Here is an 18926-nt window from a genome sequence, read left to right as displayed (position 1 = left end):
ACCGAAAATTTCTGTGATATGAGTGGCCAACAGACGAAACACTGACGAAATTACAAAGTTATTAAGTTGATCAAAGACTTACAGTTGATGGATAGTTTGAGAGAGAACTTACAAATTTTAAATTACATACATCTCAGGATCCCTTTTACATAGAAATACGATTTCTTCGGCAAAGTTGTTTGGTAAGTAATGGACTTGCAGCTGATATACCAATAGATGCGAGATTTTGCCACTAGAAGACGGTAGTTTCCATTTTGCAAAAGCAGGCAAGGGATAAGAATTTCTTGAAAAGTATTCTACAAGCTGGAACTTTTTTCACTTTGGACATATTGTATTCAAATCAAATTGTAATCAAAGATCAATATATAATTCTTAACTATCAAAATTTTATTTGATTTGATTTACTTATTCCTTAGATATAAGAGTTAATAGAACACAGTCAAAAATATTATTCTGCTTAAAGCGCTCCATCTTTGTGTAGAGCTAACCAATCAAGTCCAAAATTGTAGATATTACAGATAACAAGATGAGGAACTATCAGTCAAAATTTGAGAAGTTTTGATATATTTTATAAAAAGTTTCGGCTTGTTGAATGTGTTTTGGGTAATTAATAAAATCGGCATGCAATTACCTCCACTGCAGTGCACTGTGTGGCAGAAATTAATAACATACGGCTATCAAACTGAAAGTCTAGTGATCTACCAAACAACTTTAATGAAGCAACCATCTTTCCAATTAATCACGATCCTGAGATAAGTAAAACTAAAAATGCGTATGCCCTCTAGCACCTCCTAGTGGAAGGATTTGAAATCATACGGTACATCAATTGAAAGATCTTGACCAGCCAAACAATTTTGTCGAGGACAACAACTGTCTAAATTTTGAGATCTTGAAATATATGGGATGGATATTACGTCAGTGTTACATCTATTTTTGATATAACAAGAATCACCGACAAACAGACGTAACACCTACGAAATTGAAACTCATATGCTCTCTATGCGAAATTGAAACTCTATGCTCATGCTCATGCTCCTGCTCCAGAATTTTAAGTTTAAAAGCCGTTTGGTTCAAGTTTCTAACTGACTAGTGGTAGTTGAAATTTTGAAAAATAGTGCACTTTATATTTATTCAAAAAATATTCAACATGTTGTAACTTCTTATAAAGTGCCCAAAGATTTTGCCAAAAAATAGTTTATCAACTAATCAAAATTTGTTGAAAACTTTTTGAGGAATTCTAAATTATTGTAAACTTTTAATAAGCGTCTCCCAGTGTGTCTGAATCTCACATCCAATAGTAAATCAGCTGTAAGTTTTTGACTTATTAAATAATTTTACCGAAGACACTAACTCTCTGAGTAATTATGACTCTGACATATATAGGATGGATTTTTTTTTGTCAGAATTAGGCCTATTTGTCTCTGGAATCACATAAATTGATGCCCCTAAGTGGTATGCAGATCCTCAGCTATGTCTTTGGTTCAATAACTGCTCGCACATCTTAAAGCGTTTTTAATTGAATCAATGACATTGCATAAATTATTGAAAAAATGTTTAATTCGTCGGCGTGATTAGTTTTATGCTGCAAAATCTAAATATCTGGCGGTGCGAAGTATTAGATATCATATGGGTGGTACTAGGCCGAAGATGGGTACCATTAGCCTTCATGAAGGAGTTTTCATACTGCTGATAGCAATAACTTAGCCCTCCGAGCCATTTATCACAAAACGGATTTTTAATAGAATAAAGTTGCTCCTGGAGCAGTAAAAATAATGCAATAATATATTCACAAATTCGGGCAATTTTGTCTGATTATTCTGATTAAAAAAATGATGTGCATTTTCGTGACGTTACAACGCGAGCAGAACCCTGTTTGAAACTGAACGTTGTAACGTCACGAAATGTAAAAGTCGATTATCCAAAAAACGAATCCGAAATGTAAATGTTTTATTTCACTGCATTGAAGAACAAACCAATAAATTTCAATGGTGGGAGAAATTTTCAGTTTAAAATAAAAATCCGAGCAAATTTTTCAAAATGTTGGTTGCGCAGTAGAGGGGGTCGAATTCTAGCGCGTTGTTCCGTCACGCTAATAATACGCATTTTAAACAAATTTTTCTAATGAAAACTAAATGTTAAACAGGTCAAACATATCGGAAATTTTACAAGGAATCTGAATATGATAAAATATTTTGAGGTTTACAGTCGTTTTTATGAATTAAAGTACAAAATCTGACTACGGATGCGTAGAAACGTTGTAACGTCACGGTAGAATGTGCCTTATCTCGACGGCGTAATGAGTTATATGCTGAAAAATTTAAATATATGGCGGTGCAAAATAACGGATCTCAGCGCGCTAGTCTTTGGAACAAAACTAGAAGAATATGGGTGATACTAAACCAAAGATGGGTGCCGGTGTCATTAACCTTCATGAAGGAGTATTCATACTATTGATAGCAATAACTTGGACCTCCGAGCCATTTATCACAAAACGGATTTTCAATAGAATAAAGTTCCCCTTGAAGCAGTGAAGATAATGCAATGATATATTCACAAATTCGGGTAAATTTGGCTGATTATTCTGATTCTAACATGATGTGCATTTTCGTGACGTTACAACGCGAGCAGAACCCTGTTTGAAACTGAACGGGCGTTGTAACGTCACGAAATGTAAAAGTCGATTATTCAAAAACAAATCCGAAATTTAAATGTTTTATTCCATTGAATTGAAGAACAAACCAATAAATTTCAATGGTGGAAAAAAAATCAGAATATCATAAAAATCCGAGCAGATTTTTTAAGATGTTGGTAGCGCGTTAGAGAGGGTCTGATTCTAGCGCGTTGTAACGTCACGCTACAAATACGCATTTTAAACACGTTTTTCTAATGAAAACTAAAAGTTCAATAGGTCAAATATATCAGAAATTTTACAAGGAATCCGAATATGAAAAAATATTTCGCGGTTTACGCTCGTTTTCATGAGTTATAGAGGAAAATCTGACTACGAATGCGTCAAAACGTTGTAACGTCACGGTAGAATGTGTCCAATTAAAAAATGCGTTTTTTAACCTTTCTTCCTTTTTATTTTTTACCTGCATTACATTTCATGAAACGGTAACCAGTGATTTTTTTTTCTTGCAGGAAGCAAAATTCACTTGCTAATGAAAAAGAAAAACTCGGAAAAAAAGTGTAGCGGGTTTCGAGTACGCTGATACGATGAAAGCCATAAATGCTTCCTGTACCGAACTTCCATTGGGCGGTGGTAATGCTGCTGGTCTATACCCAAACGCATTTTCTCTCCAAAACCAGAAAACGAAGGGTGGATGGTTATTGTTATTACACTTCAGAGTAGTACGCATCGCCCCCCAAAGGTACAAGGACACAAACATGGGGCTTATGAACCGACAGCAGAAGAGGCGCTCACTCAGAGGAGCAGATGCATAAATTTATCTTCCCCATGCTCGTGCTGCTCACCAGTTCTCTCAGTGGTGGCACAAAATAAAATGTGTGTAGAGATAGGGTCTGGGACCATTTGGGCAGGAGCACCTATTTTGGGCACTTGCTGCTATAACTCAGTCGACTTCAAACCGATTGACTCGAATTTTTGAACATGGCTAGATTCTGTGCCTGTCTGATTGTGTCTCAAAAATCAAGCCGATCGGTTTGAAATTGACTGAGTTATAGCAGCAAGTGCCCAAAATAGGTGCTCCTGCCCAAATGGTCCCAGACCCTACATAAACATTTGCAGAAATAAATTATCTTCTAGGGGTTACGAATGTAGTTAGGTAATATTGAAATCACTCCCATGCTTCAGGTGAAAAGGCACCCAAGAGTGTCGTGGCCATTTCAAAGACACCCAGTACACCGATACAAAACCGGGCCAAACTTGATACTGGCTTTTTGAGAACGAAGCACTGGGCCAAACGAACACTGAGTAACAAGAAGATGTGGCAAAAAATCGTTTCCACATTAAAAATAGAGTTGTTCATCCCTGTTATGCTTTCAACAACTCTGACTCGAAGGATACTATATTATTGCTGGTATAGGTCCATTCCAATTACACATCCAATGCTGATTACTTGAAAACGAAAAAAGTAGCAATGCAGGTACCGGTAAATGATTACACAAATCATCCTAGCATCAATCTCAATTACATAGAGAACGGTTGCCTCCGAACCACAATACCTTCTGAGGATCCATCACCAAAAGTCAAGTCAAATGCAGGCTAAATAATTTATGATGTCTTTCCATTCATGAATTCCTACACTGCTGTAATGAATCTCAACCCTAGAATTCTCAAAAATACCTTTCGTGATCAATCCTTCTTTTTATGCTAGAATGAAACTCTAAATGGTGAAACCTTTTTCATCCTCCACCCCGTGCTGAAACGTGTTTGGCAAGTACCAAAGAAAGATAGAATCTTCTTCAGATTGTGGGTGGCATACGCCGCCGAAGCTTATACACCTTCATCTTTTGCCCGCTCACTATGGGACCAATTGAATATATTTCGTTTGCTTGGCCCGAGCCGAAGGAAAATCTAGCATGAGAATTTCGCGACACATTCCCATAGTGAAATGCTGCGCACATACCGATGGCATGGAAGGTATGGGAGAACCTTGCAGGATGGGATAGAATGTGCTAACGAGTGAATTGAGAATAAACACGAAACCAGACAAGGGAGCTGGATTTCTGGATCTGTGATTGTTTTTGGTGTTTATTGTCATCTTAATACCGATTTTTAAATTATAAATAGCGCCATTGAATTTGAGACCATTGCCTCGTCGTTCACAATCCGTTCAACTCGGCGCCATAAAAGAAACCGTTTTAAATGCATCTGACCAAGGAGCAATTCGGAAGATTCTGGGCTGTGGAAGCAATTGCCACAGAATGTGTAGCTTACTTTTTGAAATCGTTGTTGTATTATTTATATGGCATGCCTTTCCCTTAATCTCGGGGGCTGTTGGGTGGCTTTGGTGTAAATAATTTATGAACTATCCGTTTTTCCTATTTAGCGATACAATGCGAAAATAAAACAGACCAAAAAGTGCGACGACGCTTGAATGAAGAAACAAGGGGAACAATTATCTAAATAAAGGGAACGACAGTCAGTACGATGAGGGTTGCATATTCACATCAACGAACGTGCGCTCTAGGTTACTCCCAAGAGGATAGTTTCAACCCAAGCACGATAAGAACGGTAGATGTTCTCTTTGAAGGAGAAACGTCACATAAATCAAGTGAATCGGTCATGGCCAGAAGGAACTACACTTATTCTTCAAAAAAGCCCCAAACATTCTTCAACCGTATCTCACTTTCTTGAGCTGGCCTCACGAGACCATCCGGTATTGTTTGAAAGGCGGAAAGGTAAACCTTCTTGCCAGACACCAGGAAACTACATAGTAATTATTCAAAAGCACAATGTGAGAGATAAAATTTGCATAGCACGCTTACAGAGCGTTAGTAAATCAAGTCAAAGCAACAACTCCTTCAAATTATCACAGCAAGAGGACATGTCATTTCATTATTTACAAGTGTTGTTCCATCCAAAGCAACTGTTCTGCAATCGTTGGATCATTGTTTACAACCTTTCTGAAGATTTCATCATTTTATTCCTTGGTCTGTGGTCCTATTGATGCTTCGTACAAAAACATCCATTATTAAAGCAATTTCCACAACAACGATGTAAACGTTTGCGTAGAATATTATTATTATCATTATAATTTGATTTGAATTGAAGAATATATATTAAACACTTTTTTGACACATTGATTCGGAAATAGAAAATTATGTATTGATTGTATTTACAAAAAAAAATGGGTTTTAAAACATAGCTTTGCAGGCTAGTTAATCAGATTCGTGCGCTAATGACCGATGGAGTGGAATGTAAGATGGTTATTCGTGATTTTTTTTAATTTTTTCAGTACAGGAGAAATTGTGTATTTTTGGCAGTTTTGTTCTCTTCGTCATGGAGGGGCTTTTGAAAGCTGTTGAATTCAGAGTTGGCATCAAACCTTTCCCAACCAAGACCAAGTTTCAGGAAATTTGGCCGACAAAAATCCCACATGACGAAGAGAACAAACCTGCCGATATTACCCATCGTCACGCTATGTATTAACACATTAAGGTGGTTTAAAAAATCTTCACACCGCTTATTCGATTAGTAGCCAACTTTGGAGCGAACTGGGTGTGATGGTTATAATACATGACTATCACGCCAAGGACATGGGATCGAATCCCACTCTCGACAAACTCACAAAATTTTTAATCAAAGCTGTCTAAGAACCACTTTCAGAGCTTCCAAAGACGCACATTTTTGTGCGCGGAGAATGATGCTGCGTCATTCCGTTAAAAAATATTGATGATTTTCTAGAAAAAAAAAGACATTTTTCAAGTGTTTTTTTATTTAACCCTCGAGCGATCGCGCTGTTGTATTTTGTACAACAAGCTGAAAAAATCTCGCTTTTAGTATTCAGCATTAGCGCGGTGCTGACGGGGGAGCTCAACCGCGCGAGTTACGGAAGGTTAAGTTACAAAAATAACACCCCTCTAATTTGTTGATATGTTTCATAACAACATTACATAACAACATCTTCTATTGAATGCTGGCAAAAGATATTTTTTTATGTTTGCCGCAACCCGTCATATCACCTTTTCAAAAAACTATGATTTTTAAAGAAAAACACCTGTAACTAATGAACCAAAAGAGATACCGACGCACGAAACGACGCGTCTTCTAAAGCTCTACAAGTGTCTCTTGGGCGACTTGTATGAAAAATCAAAACTGAAAAAGTTAATGCCAGGAAACCGGGTTCTTCTTGAACCACCCTAAGCGAATTGAGTGTAAAATTAGCAACTAGTTAAAATACACAAAAATAAAAACCAAAAAAAAACCTAAGCGAATTCCGAAAATATCACTAGATCGGTCAATTTTTAAGCTACATAAAAACTGTCCTCAGCATACTTGCTTAAAATTGATAGATCTACAACTTTCCTGAAGAATGTATATAGTAATTCTCGCAAATAAAAATGTTTGGTTTCCAATTTCTGTGAAAATATGGATCACCCTAATTTCCCAACTAACCAGTAAGCATTTAAAATAGCACTCCTTCAGCATCATAGTTGCCTTTACGACAAGGCGTTTAGTGCTAATTAGCCGTATATACGCCTTTAGTGCTACTCCACAGCAGGTTTTGGCAAAATAACGGGCTGTCTAAGTGCCACCCCTTCAGGAACGTCGTGACAAAATGTCAAAGAAGCGTAACGCCAGTAAAGCCTGGAACACATAGCGTCCATTCCGTCGAGGTTTGCGTTTTTTTGACAGTTTTCTTATAGGAAATGTGTCAAACTACTGTCACGCACACGCAAACGTATGCATTGTGTGGGGCACTTAACGCCTCTTCGAACGAAACAAAACAAAAATAGATTTACGTCTGCTTCTCGGTCTCTCAGCACGCTTTCCTCCGCTTCCTCATCCTTTCACACTCCAGCTGGTACTTTTTGCTTGTTTTAGTAGTGATTTGGATTCGAACTTAGGATACGAAGATACTGAAATATATTTACTTCTCAATCTGGTGCTACTGCTCCACGATGCTACAGCTATGCCGATGTCGTGCGTTGAATTTATCCCCAATATAAAGAATGCTTGGAAAAAAGCTCCAGTTCAAACACCCACAACTTGTTTTCAAAAAGATATTCCGTTGTGTGTAGAGAATTTTATTTTCTTTTTCGATCTGTAGCATATGATTTTCTCTTCCTCTTTCGAATAATCTTATGATCCGTCCTAGGATCCGCCAAACCATCCACCTATTTAGCATCAGCGTACATTTTCCGACGAAATCATAATTAGTAATTTTTGATGGCCAAGTTCCATCAAACCCAGCTGCCGCAATGTTTGCTTCTGAGCTCTTGGATTGGTGAGGGAAAAATGAAAAAGCAAATCAGATGCACAAATTTGTAAACAGAAGCATAGTTTCTGTAAAAGAGAGACAACATGTGCTGTGAAATGCATAACATATCTCCCATCCTCTTTGCTCTTAGCAATTAAAAAGCAGTTGGGAAGCATTCTGATTGCTTCCGAACGAAAACTCCTCAAGCAGTTGAAATGCTAATTTACAGCTTAAAGCTTTTGAGCAGCACAGCTTATGCTATTTCAAGGCAGTTATGCATTCGAACTGCTTATGTAGGGCAGCAAGCATCTGAAATGCATAATACGGGCTGCTGTACGGCTTATTTAAATGCTTAGTGCTTACCTGGGTTGCATGTATATTGGAAAGAGGGCCTTATTATTACGGACAACTTTGTAGAAGACCGTATTTGTCTAAAAAAAATCTTATGAAGGAACTGAATGCATTCTTCCTCGTGAATCGGGTTCGTGAACCATTGTACATTGCAGCATATGGCGCCAAAGAGAGATATCTTGACCATTATGTTTCATTGCAAATTGCAGTACAATACCAGGGGTCAATACTGACTCTCCAGAGTACTTGGGGAAATGCTACGGTCGATTCAATGAAAAAAAAAGACAATTAAATTGTCTTCGACCTTGCGGTCTCTACAGACTGAACAGTCAACATTACTAACATTCGACAACGGACAACACATTTGACGAAAAGTTTGACAACGTTTTACAACGTTTGACGAAAAGTTTTCTCAGACTGGAGCGGGAATCGAACCCACACTCCGAAGCTTACAAGACACCTAAACAACTGACGCCGCTAACCACTCAGCCAAGAAGCCCACATTGTTTCCCTATAGTAATTTCCATACAAATTTTGGAGGGCTTCTGTGTGCAGTCTCATTTTTTCAACCAAATGAGCTCAAATTTAAAAAAAAAGATATAAAAACTGCATTTATGCGAAATATTTAGGCATTTCGTTATTAAAGTTTAGAAAAAAAACATCCACTGAAACTTTTAACGTCAAGTATATTTTATTGATGACTAATTTACTTTATGTAGAGGAATTCCAGTGAATAATTTTACTAGATTCATTGTTCTTTCTATTGACGAGATTTAAGGGAGATCGGGCCATAATGGACACCCGGGGCGAAATGGAGATCCCTAATTTTGTCGAAACCATTGAATTTTACTTAAAAATTTTAATGCAGAAGTAAGAAGGAAGGAACAAGTTATCGTTCTATTTGTCAATGGGATCATAACCCTTCAAAATAATCGAAATAACTTCAAAATTAATTTTCATTTGTTTCATATGGTGAATTTCTTATAATTTTGAAGCAGTGGCAAATAAGGTATTACACGATTTTCTTTATTAGAATTTATGTACTCAAAATAGCAGTTTTGATGTTGTAGTCGATTCGGGGCGAAATGAACACTGGTAATTGCGAATGGATGTAAGCGTATAGCATACTGTTAGGCGTACTAGACACACGTACTGACACACGGTTTACAATTCATTATCTCTTCACATTAAAGTCATACTACCAACGGTAAATGATTGAAATACGTAGGAAACAAGTTAAAAGTGTAAGCCAACTGATAATAGTTAAATTTTTCATTGTTATACAAGCCTAACGTACTCATTTGCTTAGGGTGTCCATTATGCCACTAATCCCCCTAAATAAGAATGCGTGTGACGTTTACATCGATCAGTTGTTGATTTTCTACGCAATCAACCTTTTGCGAGATTTGTTTTGTCGTAGACAAGTAACGATTTTCGGACGTCCGGTACAAATTTCTTACCAATCTTGGAGTTTGGTGTGTCGGTGCCTAGGCCACGTCCCAGTACAAACTGTGGAGCATAAGTACTCCAGTTTGGAGTTACTCTATTCGGCAAACTTTTAGACAAAACTACAAGGCAAAAGTCGATCATAAATCGCTTCTTCATTTCACGCTTCTAAGCTGCGAAAACTGCTAGTGAGTGTAACGCTTTGCAAGTGAGTGTTCCCATCCTTGACTCCAATAATAATATGCAATCAAACACAAAAATAGATTTCAGCTGATGAACACGCAATTAAGTTAAGGACAGACTTGTTAGAATCTCAAAATGGCACTGTTTGGCACTGTTTACGCATATTTGTAGTCAGAAACGATAAGCTCGGATTATATTAACCAGACTGTAACGCATCCGTAACGCAATTGCACTCAAATGAGTTGCACTCACGATCTCATAGTATTTGTAGTATTTTCCCGCCAAATACGACCATAATATAGAACTATCTTCCAATAAAAGGTGATCGACCTTACCATAATAGGCTTTAGTAATCATTTGTAGACAATTAGCCAATACTAGTCAGTATTCAGTGTTATCCTATATAAGACATTATCGTATTCCATTCCAGTTAATAACAGTATAATCGTTCACCAGTAGTAACCGTTTAGTAGTTAACAATGTCGTGTCCCAGTCCATCAGAAATACAAACTATCAGTGAAGCTAAGTGTCTAATAAAACCAGTGTTCTTAATGAAGAATAAGTGTATCAGTTTTACCGTCAAATAAATGTTGTAATGTTCAATACATTATGTATCCATTGCCTTATAAGTGCTCATTATCACCGCGATTATGATCGTTCAGTGTCCGACAGATTCCGACTCCACCAACAGACGCTCTTATGTGCGAATACAGGCACCTAGGGGTAGGCGGGGCATAATGAGCAGCTTAAGCATTTTGCCACCAAATCCAGTAAATTAAGTGCAACCAATGTGTAATTTTAACGTTCAATCCTCATTTGAACCTTAACTGACAAAAGTTAATCGTTGAAATTCCGAATAAAGTTATAAATGTTGTAGAATTTTATGTTTTTAAAAACGTATAAAATCGCGAGTTGCGTTTTGGGGGTGGGGCATAATGAGCACCCTTGGTGGGGCAGGATGATCAATATCAGTTTTGTACACAATCAAATGCTAATTGACTATTCTTGTCAATGATAAAGCATACCGGCAACATTCAATGAGAATTTGAAGGGATTACGGGGTTTAATTTGTAGGGAACTGTGGGATTCCAATGAATCGATTCAAGATCTTCTATTGAGGAATTTTTAAACGGTGATAATAAACAGATACTGAAATTTTGAAGCTAATAAATTGAAAGTTACAGACAAAACCTTACTATATGCATCAAAACAGAGAAAACCAAAATTAAAATTTGTTTGTTGAAGATGTTTACCATTTTCATTATTTTTTCACTAGTTGCTCATTCTGCCCCACCCTACTACCAACTTTTTGAAGCATATTTTTTCAACAAAATAATTATATAAATAGTTGAAAAGTGTTACAAATACATTTAATTGGCCTAGGGAATATCAAGAAAATCGATAGATGCTCACTAAGTTGTGATTTCGATACCAAAAACCTTATTTTAGGTCACCTGATTCTTATAATATTTTCCCAGTACATGACCATTTTACGCATTTTGATAAATTTTTCAAGGTAAACGGATTTTTTGACTAATGTTTTGTCATCAACTCATTGGATTTTAGATAATAAGGATACGATCAAGCAATTTGTTTTGTTAATTTGAAGATTTATAGTGAAAATACAAGGTGCTCATTATGCCTCACCTGCTCATTATGCCCCGCCTACCCCTACTCACGATTTCTAGCGCACAAATCTCTTCATAAACAAAACCAGCGCACCTGATCTTCTAATTTTAAGCTTATTACAAGTGAGCAAGAACGGAATTATAAAACGCACTGTTGTTTGAAACTTGCTTCTTGAGATTTGTGCTTCTGAAGTTATGATGTGCTGTTGAAGCGGGATTTCAAGACGTTTGTCCTTAAAAAATGACTTAAATAGATAAAAACCAGTGCATGATTTTGCATGAAATTTTTTATCATTGATAATCGCATGGATAAATGTTAATATTTTATTTTCATTTTCGAAAATTTGCTTTATGCAGTCGAGCAGAATATTTTCATTTTGCAGCATTTGGTGGGTGGGGCAATGAGAGCGCAAGTCAGTCCAAAGCCGATGATAAGGAGGGGTAATGGCTGAATAGTCTTTGCTGACCACATAAACGCCATGGGATAGGAAAAGGGTATTTTGGTGAGGGATTAGGGTGTTGGTACAGACTTGACAATATCAATGCTATTCAGATGCAAAATAATTTAAGGGCTCAATAGTGAATCGCATACCTTCCAAAACCAAAAAAAAAGACAATAATCCTCAAAATGCCAAGCAAGTCATAAAAAGAAAAAACGCCCGATTGTTTATTTTGTCAATTTAACAAACGGAAACTTCCAACTTCACCGACTCATTAGTCACCCGGAAAAATGTTCCTTCAGTTCTGGAAAATATATTATCCCCAATTAAGGACAAACGTCTTAACATCCCGCTTCAACAGTGCATCAGAATTTCAGACGCACAAATCTCAAGAAGCGAGCTTCAAACAGCAGTGCATTTTATTATTCTGTTCTTGCTCACTTGTAATAAGCTTAAAATAAGAAGATCAGGTGCGCTGGTTTTGCTTACGAAGAGATTTGTGCCCTCTAAATCGTGAGTAGGTGCCAAAGTCGGCCATTGTGGCGGCCATTTTGGGATTCTAACAAGTCTGTCCTTAAGCCCTTAATCGAATTGTCCGCGTGGTCTTGTAGTACCCCTGCTAGGTAAGAACCAGTCATTGCCATACATATTAAATGCTAGACATGACCCCATGGATAGCATTTGCATATGTAAAAGCTTTGCTGATGTGACTCTCATCTCATGTTTGTCTTCAAAACCTTGTCAAGCTTAGAAAATTGAAGCTAATAGACAAAGACAATACATTACAAGGTTCGAATTCCCATAGAATGAGATCATTCATTCACACTACAACACCATAGGAGATAATGCCACATTGGCTGATTACAGTACAAATGCGAAAAATCTCCCTTTTCCCCCTATCCGCAACCCGGGGACGCGCCCTGTTGGATTTCGAATGCCTCGGAGCATATTACAAACCTTCAATGGCACTCCTATACACTAACCTACATTGCCCATTCAGGGGTCTGACTGGGCCTATTACCCTCCCTCAGTTTGTAATATTCTCACCAACTTGGAATTATATTTTCCCGGCACATAAATGACTTCGACAAATGTTCGATATACTATACAGCATCATGATCAGTATAACTATATCAGATGACGATGACTTGAAGATCTGATTTTACAGAATTGTTTGGCATAGATTATACATTCAGCTCCAATCATTACTGCAAAGCACATCGACCACATGCCTGAAATCAAAGCTTCCTGGAAGATATAATCCAAACCCAGGGTTATGCAGTCGAGCAAAATATTTTGCTATGATATTATTTTATTTGGTATCTTTGAGTAATTGATATGACCGCATATCGCACATTCCCTTTCATCTTTGCGCTGCTCGTTAATAAAGTATCGTATACATCCATTTCCTAGGTACTGATCAAAGAGTATTTAAAATTTGAAAAATCTTGTAACTCAAATAACAGACGAATGTTTTATATACTTTTAAGGCTGCGAACGGTATAATGTGGAAGTAGGGTATATGTACCATTCCTTGGCCTAATTTGCAAGCCGCATTGACAATTTTGACCATAACTCATGAATTAATAGTACTAGAAATAATATGTTGACCCTATTACACACTCTAGGTAATGCACGTTTCCTCAATTGGAAGTAAACTAACGTAAATATTCAAGAATTTACTTTATTAAGTTGAAAAAGCTCGATGCGATGGTATGCAACGTTGGTCTATGGTACAAAAATTGGCCTATTAGTGGATACAACGTTGGCCTATTGCTTTCCATGCACTAGAACCACTTATTATCTCATTTTTTAAATATTTCTGCTGAAGTATTATCTCTGTTTGTTCACCAATCTTACTTGTACATTACATTTTTGGAGCCAAATAGGAAGTAATCAGCTGCGTTTTTGCTAGAGTGCCGGTAGAGGCGCTTTTCTGATAAATGCGGTAAACGTGATAACAGTGTAAACAAGCAGAAAAGTTTGCGCTACGGAATCGTAGATGGCGCTCGTGTTCCACGTGTTTTTCACATATACAGCGGCGCCGCCTGCACCTATCCACTCGGAAACATCATGCGCAGCACGGGTGGAAAATGCCAGTCAGAAAAAAAGAAGTAAACAGCTTGCAATTTGTATGGTGGCGTAATAAATTCTCTATTACTGTAATGAATCCGGAAGAAACGCGTAGGCATAATGATTTTGTTTCTAATTTGCAACTTTTTGCCCCAGGGTACAAATCGCTGCGATGCGGAACAAGTGCAAGCCAGCGATTTTTCCATACAAGAAAAATGATTTTACTTTTAATGTGGTGGCGCCATCTCTGATAAAAACAAGCTTTGATTTCTTACTATTATCAAAAAAACTGTAAATAAATTACTTAAACTTAAGTTCTTTCTTAATTTATTAACGAAAACAACGCAACCCTATTATTGTGTTATATTTTTACAGTCACCGTAAACAAAATCTTTCTTCCTGTTCGTTCTTTCTGGTTCTTACGCAAGCAATATTGTTGACATCACTTTATCGGTGTTTTTACATAGTGAAAAAAATGTCTTCAATATTCGGCCCACATTCAACTTGTAAAATATTTATTATTCGTTGAAAACAAATATACAAGTTCAAAATAGCGTCTTTGACCGTCGCATCAAATGTTAAGTTATTAAAAAGTCAGTTCGAAATGTTCCAAAATCATGCCATTTATGATCATGTGTATAGACTTCCCACTAAGCCGAAGAATCATGGCGTCTACAAAAGCTAAACAAAGTGACATTTTCATTAATTTTTAATGATCAAAAGTACTAAAATTGTTATGAAATGTTACAGTTGTTTGCCGCATAGCTTTTCCGATATCCAGTTATGCGTGTTTGTTTGAGTGTTTGGTTAACGTTGCCGAACGAGGGGGCTATGCCAACGAAGCATCCCGATACCCTATATATAACGCTCCCCAAAGTTGTAAGCAGTTGTAATACTTACCCGAGCAAAAGCTCCCCGAAGTCAGATCGTCATCATCGTAGTCGTTGGAACCCATTGACAAATGGTCAAAAGCACGATTTTTCTCCATGTCATCTGAAAGTTGGAAATCAAAAAGAACACTACTTTATAAAGGCAATTCGATCTTTGTGAATGTTGTAATACTAAAACATTGAAAACTGATATGCGCAACCCAGTACAGTAAACCGTGACCTTAAGAATGCTATATACGCCGAACAAAAAAATATTGAAAATATGTATTTTTTTTATGTATTAGCCCGTGTGCGATACGTATAGTGACACAAAACAATTCAACTTATGTACGAAAAATAATAATAGCTAACAAAAGCTTGCAATTAATAAGTATTTATCTACTAAAGTGAAAAGTGACTAATAATTGTGTGTGACCCATAATTGTGCAATGACTGTAAACGAAACAAGAATAAAACATAAATCCACGTTGTTTGTTAAATCGTCTTCTTCTTCTTCTTCTTTTTGGTGTAACGTTACCACTGGAACAAATCCTGATGCATCTCAGCAAAGAACACTAAGCACTTCCACAGTTATTAACTGAAGGCTTCCTCTGCCATTGTCATGCAATTATGTTACCATCTGGAAGGCATGCCGATACGGTATGCACCAGGAAGTCAAACAAATTTCCATTACGAAATGTTCCTGAATCGGCCGGGAATCAAACCCGTCACCCTCATAGACATGCTGCATACCCATGACTTTACAGCAGTCGCTATATTGATCCTCTGTTTGTCAAACCTTTTACTTGCTTATTGTCTGCCGTGAATCGCAAGTCAGTCCCATATGTAAAAAGTAGGCATTGAGAAAATGGCCTCTGAAGTTTTTAAATTCGATTTCCATGCGAAACTCTAAAAAATCGCCATGAATTGAAAACTTTTGCGATCATCATGAAACTTTCACATATTGTTTCAAACGTGAATACGTAACAGTGAAAAATATAAAACTGGCTAAAATAGTGTTAGGTTTTGTACCGGAGGGCGCACAAGTTCGTAATGGGACTGACTTGCGATTACATTTCATTATGGGACAATCTGACTTGGTGTTGTTTTTCAATTTTACTGAACAAACTATATATTTTTTTGTACGCAGCTGAAAGATCATCCGAAGAAAGCTCGAAAACGGTCATTAACTCATTTTTGCCCAAAATGCAGATGGGACTGACTTGCGATTCACGGCAGTTGTGTTAATGTGTATAAAAAATAAGATTTATGGAATTTTCAATAAAAAGGTAAGTGTAGAATTAGCATAAGTTAAAATACACATAAATAAAAACAAAAAATAAATAAAATAAAAAGGTAAACACATCAAATTTTCAAATAAAAAATTAAAAGCATTTTTTACCTAAGATTAAACCACGAGGGAAATACACATCATAAAACCTGAAGAAGATAACAGATTTTGATCTCGAAAATATCTTTTAAACATACGCATTGATTTGTTTTCATTTGAGTGCATCGGAGAGCTAGAATTCAAAATGGTCATGCTCATGCCATTAGTGAACCTCCTGAGACATAGATTTCCTATAGATTCGGCAATCATACGAATCGAAGCGTGTCTCAAAGTGATAATTACGATGGGGTATTTCTTCCAGATTAGATTTACCACACACCTTATTGGAATCTTTTTATCCGCCTAAGCCAGTTTGCCGGGAGTCTACATTTTCAATCCGTGCCCTCTGGGTGACATGGGTTGTGGCGAGAATCGTCTTTTTGCACACAAAAGATTCGTCGTACGTCTCGATTTGTTTGGGGACTGAAATCGTCATTTTTTATTCATGCATATTTGTAGGATGCTGCCCAAAACAGAGAAGCCAAAGAACGAGGGTGCAGCGTTTGTTCTTGAAAAGCTCAGATGCTTGCCTACGCTGCTGTCGAAACAATTCTAGAGGTACATTCCCAATAGCAATGAAGGGGCGAATAAAGCAAAATAAAAACCAATTTGATTGCTCAGAGAAACAGAAAATCTAGCGCAACCTGCAATTGCTTAGGAATGTTCTTGTTAGAGAAGGCACTGTGTTTTTTTTTTAAGAAGGGAAATCCAGTCTAAGATTTTGGTTTTCCAATTTACATAGCAGGTGTATGTGTTCTGGGCCAATTTTGCATTCTTCCTGAATTAAAGTAGAGGTGAGCACCAAACTCACAAATCCGACACAGGTTGATTCCACTATCTAATGTGTTTATGGACAGACGTCTTGGAATCCCAGTTTGATATGCAGAAAGATTTTTTTTGCGATAGTGTTCCTTAAAACAAAAAGATCCAGTGCGTTTCTTTTGATGAAATTAAAATCGTGAGGTGAGGTGCATAAGTTGGCCATTGTGTCCTATTGTGTCTAACTTAAAATCATGAGTAGAGTAGAATGTATGTAATCGCACTTGCATGCATGCAAAGCAACAGTATGGCTGAAAATCTTGGATGCTTAGACAAGATTGACGCAATTCTTCAATCGTCAAAAGCTGCCCTGGAAACGCTTGCAACAGATTAGGGTTGGGAAAGGAAGATTAGTTGGAAATTAATTAAAAAAATGTAGCTCTACGACGTCTCAGGCTTAGAGGTGTCACGGAAAGAAAAGTTCAAAAGATACATTTGGTTAACGCACTATTTGAAAATTCCAAATTGGTTGGGTTCCTCCAGGAGCTCCTACTGGGATTCCACCAGGCAGGAGTTCGTACCCAATTCCACCAGAAAGTTCATCCGAGATCCTTCCAAGACTTTCTTCTGTGTTTCGGTATTCTCTAAGAATTCTTTCTGGAATTCATATAGAAAATCCGATTGTGCGATATTTGCCAGAAAACCATTCGCCAGAATGCTACTAACCAGAATGACATTTGCCAGAAAATACCATTTCCCAGAAAACCGTTTGCCAGAAAGAACCATTTCCCAGAAAACCATTTGCCAGAATGTACCATTCTCCAGAAAGTACCATTTCCCAGAAATTTTCCGAAGTTCTCAATCCAGAAGTTGTCACAATCTAATGATAATTTAAAGCATTCTTATTGAAATAATAAATCGTGTTTTTTATTTGTTTTGGACCGATTAGCCCACAATAACGATTGTAAAATGTAAAATTTTAATTTTGTTCAGATTTATATGCGAAAGTTAAATAAATTATTGGAACTGATGTAAGAGCAAACATTAAATAATTTTAGAGTAACTTTTAAAGAAAAGCCTATAGTTTGAAGAAGGGCAAATCACTCTGAAACAATAAATTGATGTGAACTCAAACCTTTCAAACTTTACAATACATTAAATCTCTTACGTTATTTAATATTTTATTGCGAACAACTGCTAGAACATTTCCACAAATTTGTTTTGTGGACAAGTTGATCAGGATGTGGATCCAATTGATCAAATATTATTTTGATGGAATTTGATCAATAGAAGAATTTTCCTTTCTTCAACACGTAGGATGTTCTTTCCAGCTTTTACTGATATGGAATTTTTGGCTTAACTAACATTTTTCAAAGATTCCCTTCTTTCAATTGATAGTAATTTTAAAGCTTATTTTTGACAATAAAAATAACATGATCACTTTAAATAATAATTTTGGTGCCAAACAGCAAAATTACCCGGAATTGTTGATCACACACTGAAGGCAATCGAATACCATACACAAAAACCTTATAGAAGCAACAAGTAAAATACACAGAAATAATAACTTTAAGTGACGGTTTTACCTATACCATTAGCCTGACTGTCACTGCCCGAAAGCCAGTACCCCCAATATCACAAGCTTGAATGTACCATTAGGCCGAATATATGGCCTAAAAAGCTTGTTCTTGAGGAAATTGATTCTAATATTTCCAGCAGTTTATTCCTTCTTTTAATCATCTGCTGTTCTTTCTAGATGAACTTCTTAGTTTATGTGCGCCATTTCTAACCAATATATTCCCTTATCACGGTGATTGTAACATGTGAGCTTAACATATTTGGGCTTATCTAATGGCGCTCCGGCTACTGTTATAGAATCTTACTATCAATGGTGTAAGGGC

General features: G+C 36.8%; 1 protein-coding gene across 1 annotated transcript in view; it reads right to left on the bottom strand.

The window, feature by feature from the left end:
- The window catches only part of LOC109407507 (zinc finger protein 423 homolog), a 177732-nt gene that overhangs the window by 108405 nt on the left and 50401 nt on the right, over positions 1-18926 (bottom strand). Inside the window, exon 3 of the mRNA XM_062856801.1 lies at positions 14908-15000. Within this exon, the coding sequence (XP_062712785.1) occupies positions 14908-15000 (93 nt within the window). The remainder of the gene's footprint in view (positions 1-14907; positions 15001-18926) is intronic.

Source organism: Aedes albopictus, chromosome 3, assembly GCF_035046485.1.
Source record: "Aedes albopictus strain Foshan chromosome 3, AalbF5, whole genome shotgun sequence".
In the NCBI taxonomy this organism is placed as follows: Eukaryota; Metazoa; Arthropoda; class Insecta; order Diptera; family Culicidae; genus Aedes; species Aedes albopictus.
This window is presented reverse-complemented; position numbering and strand designations above follow the sequence as displayed.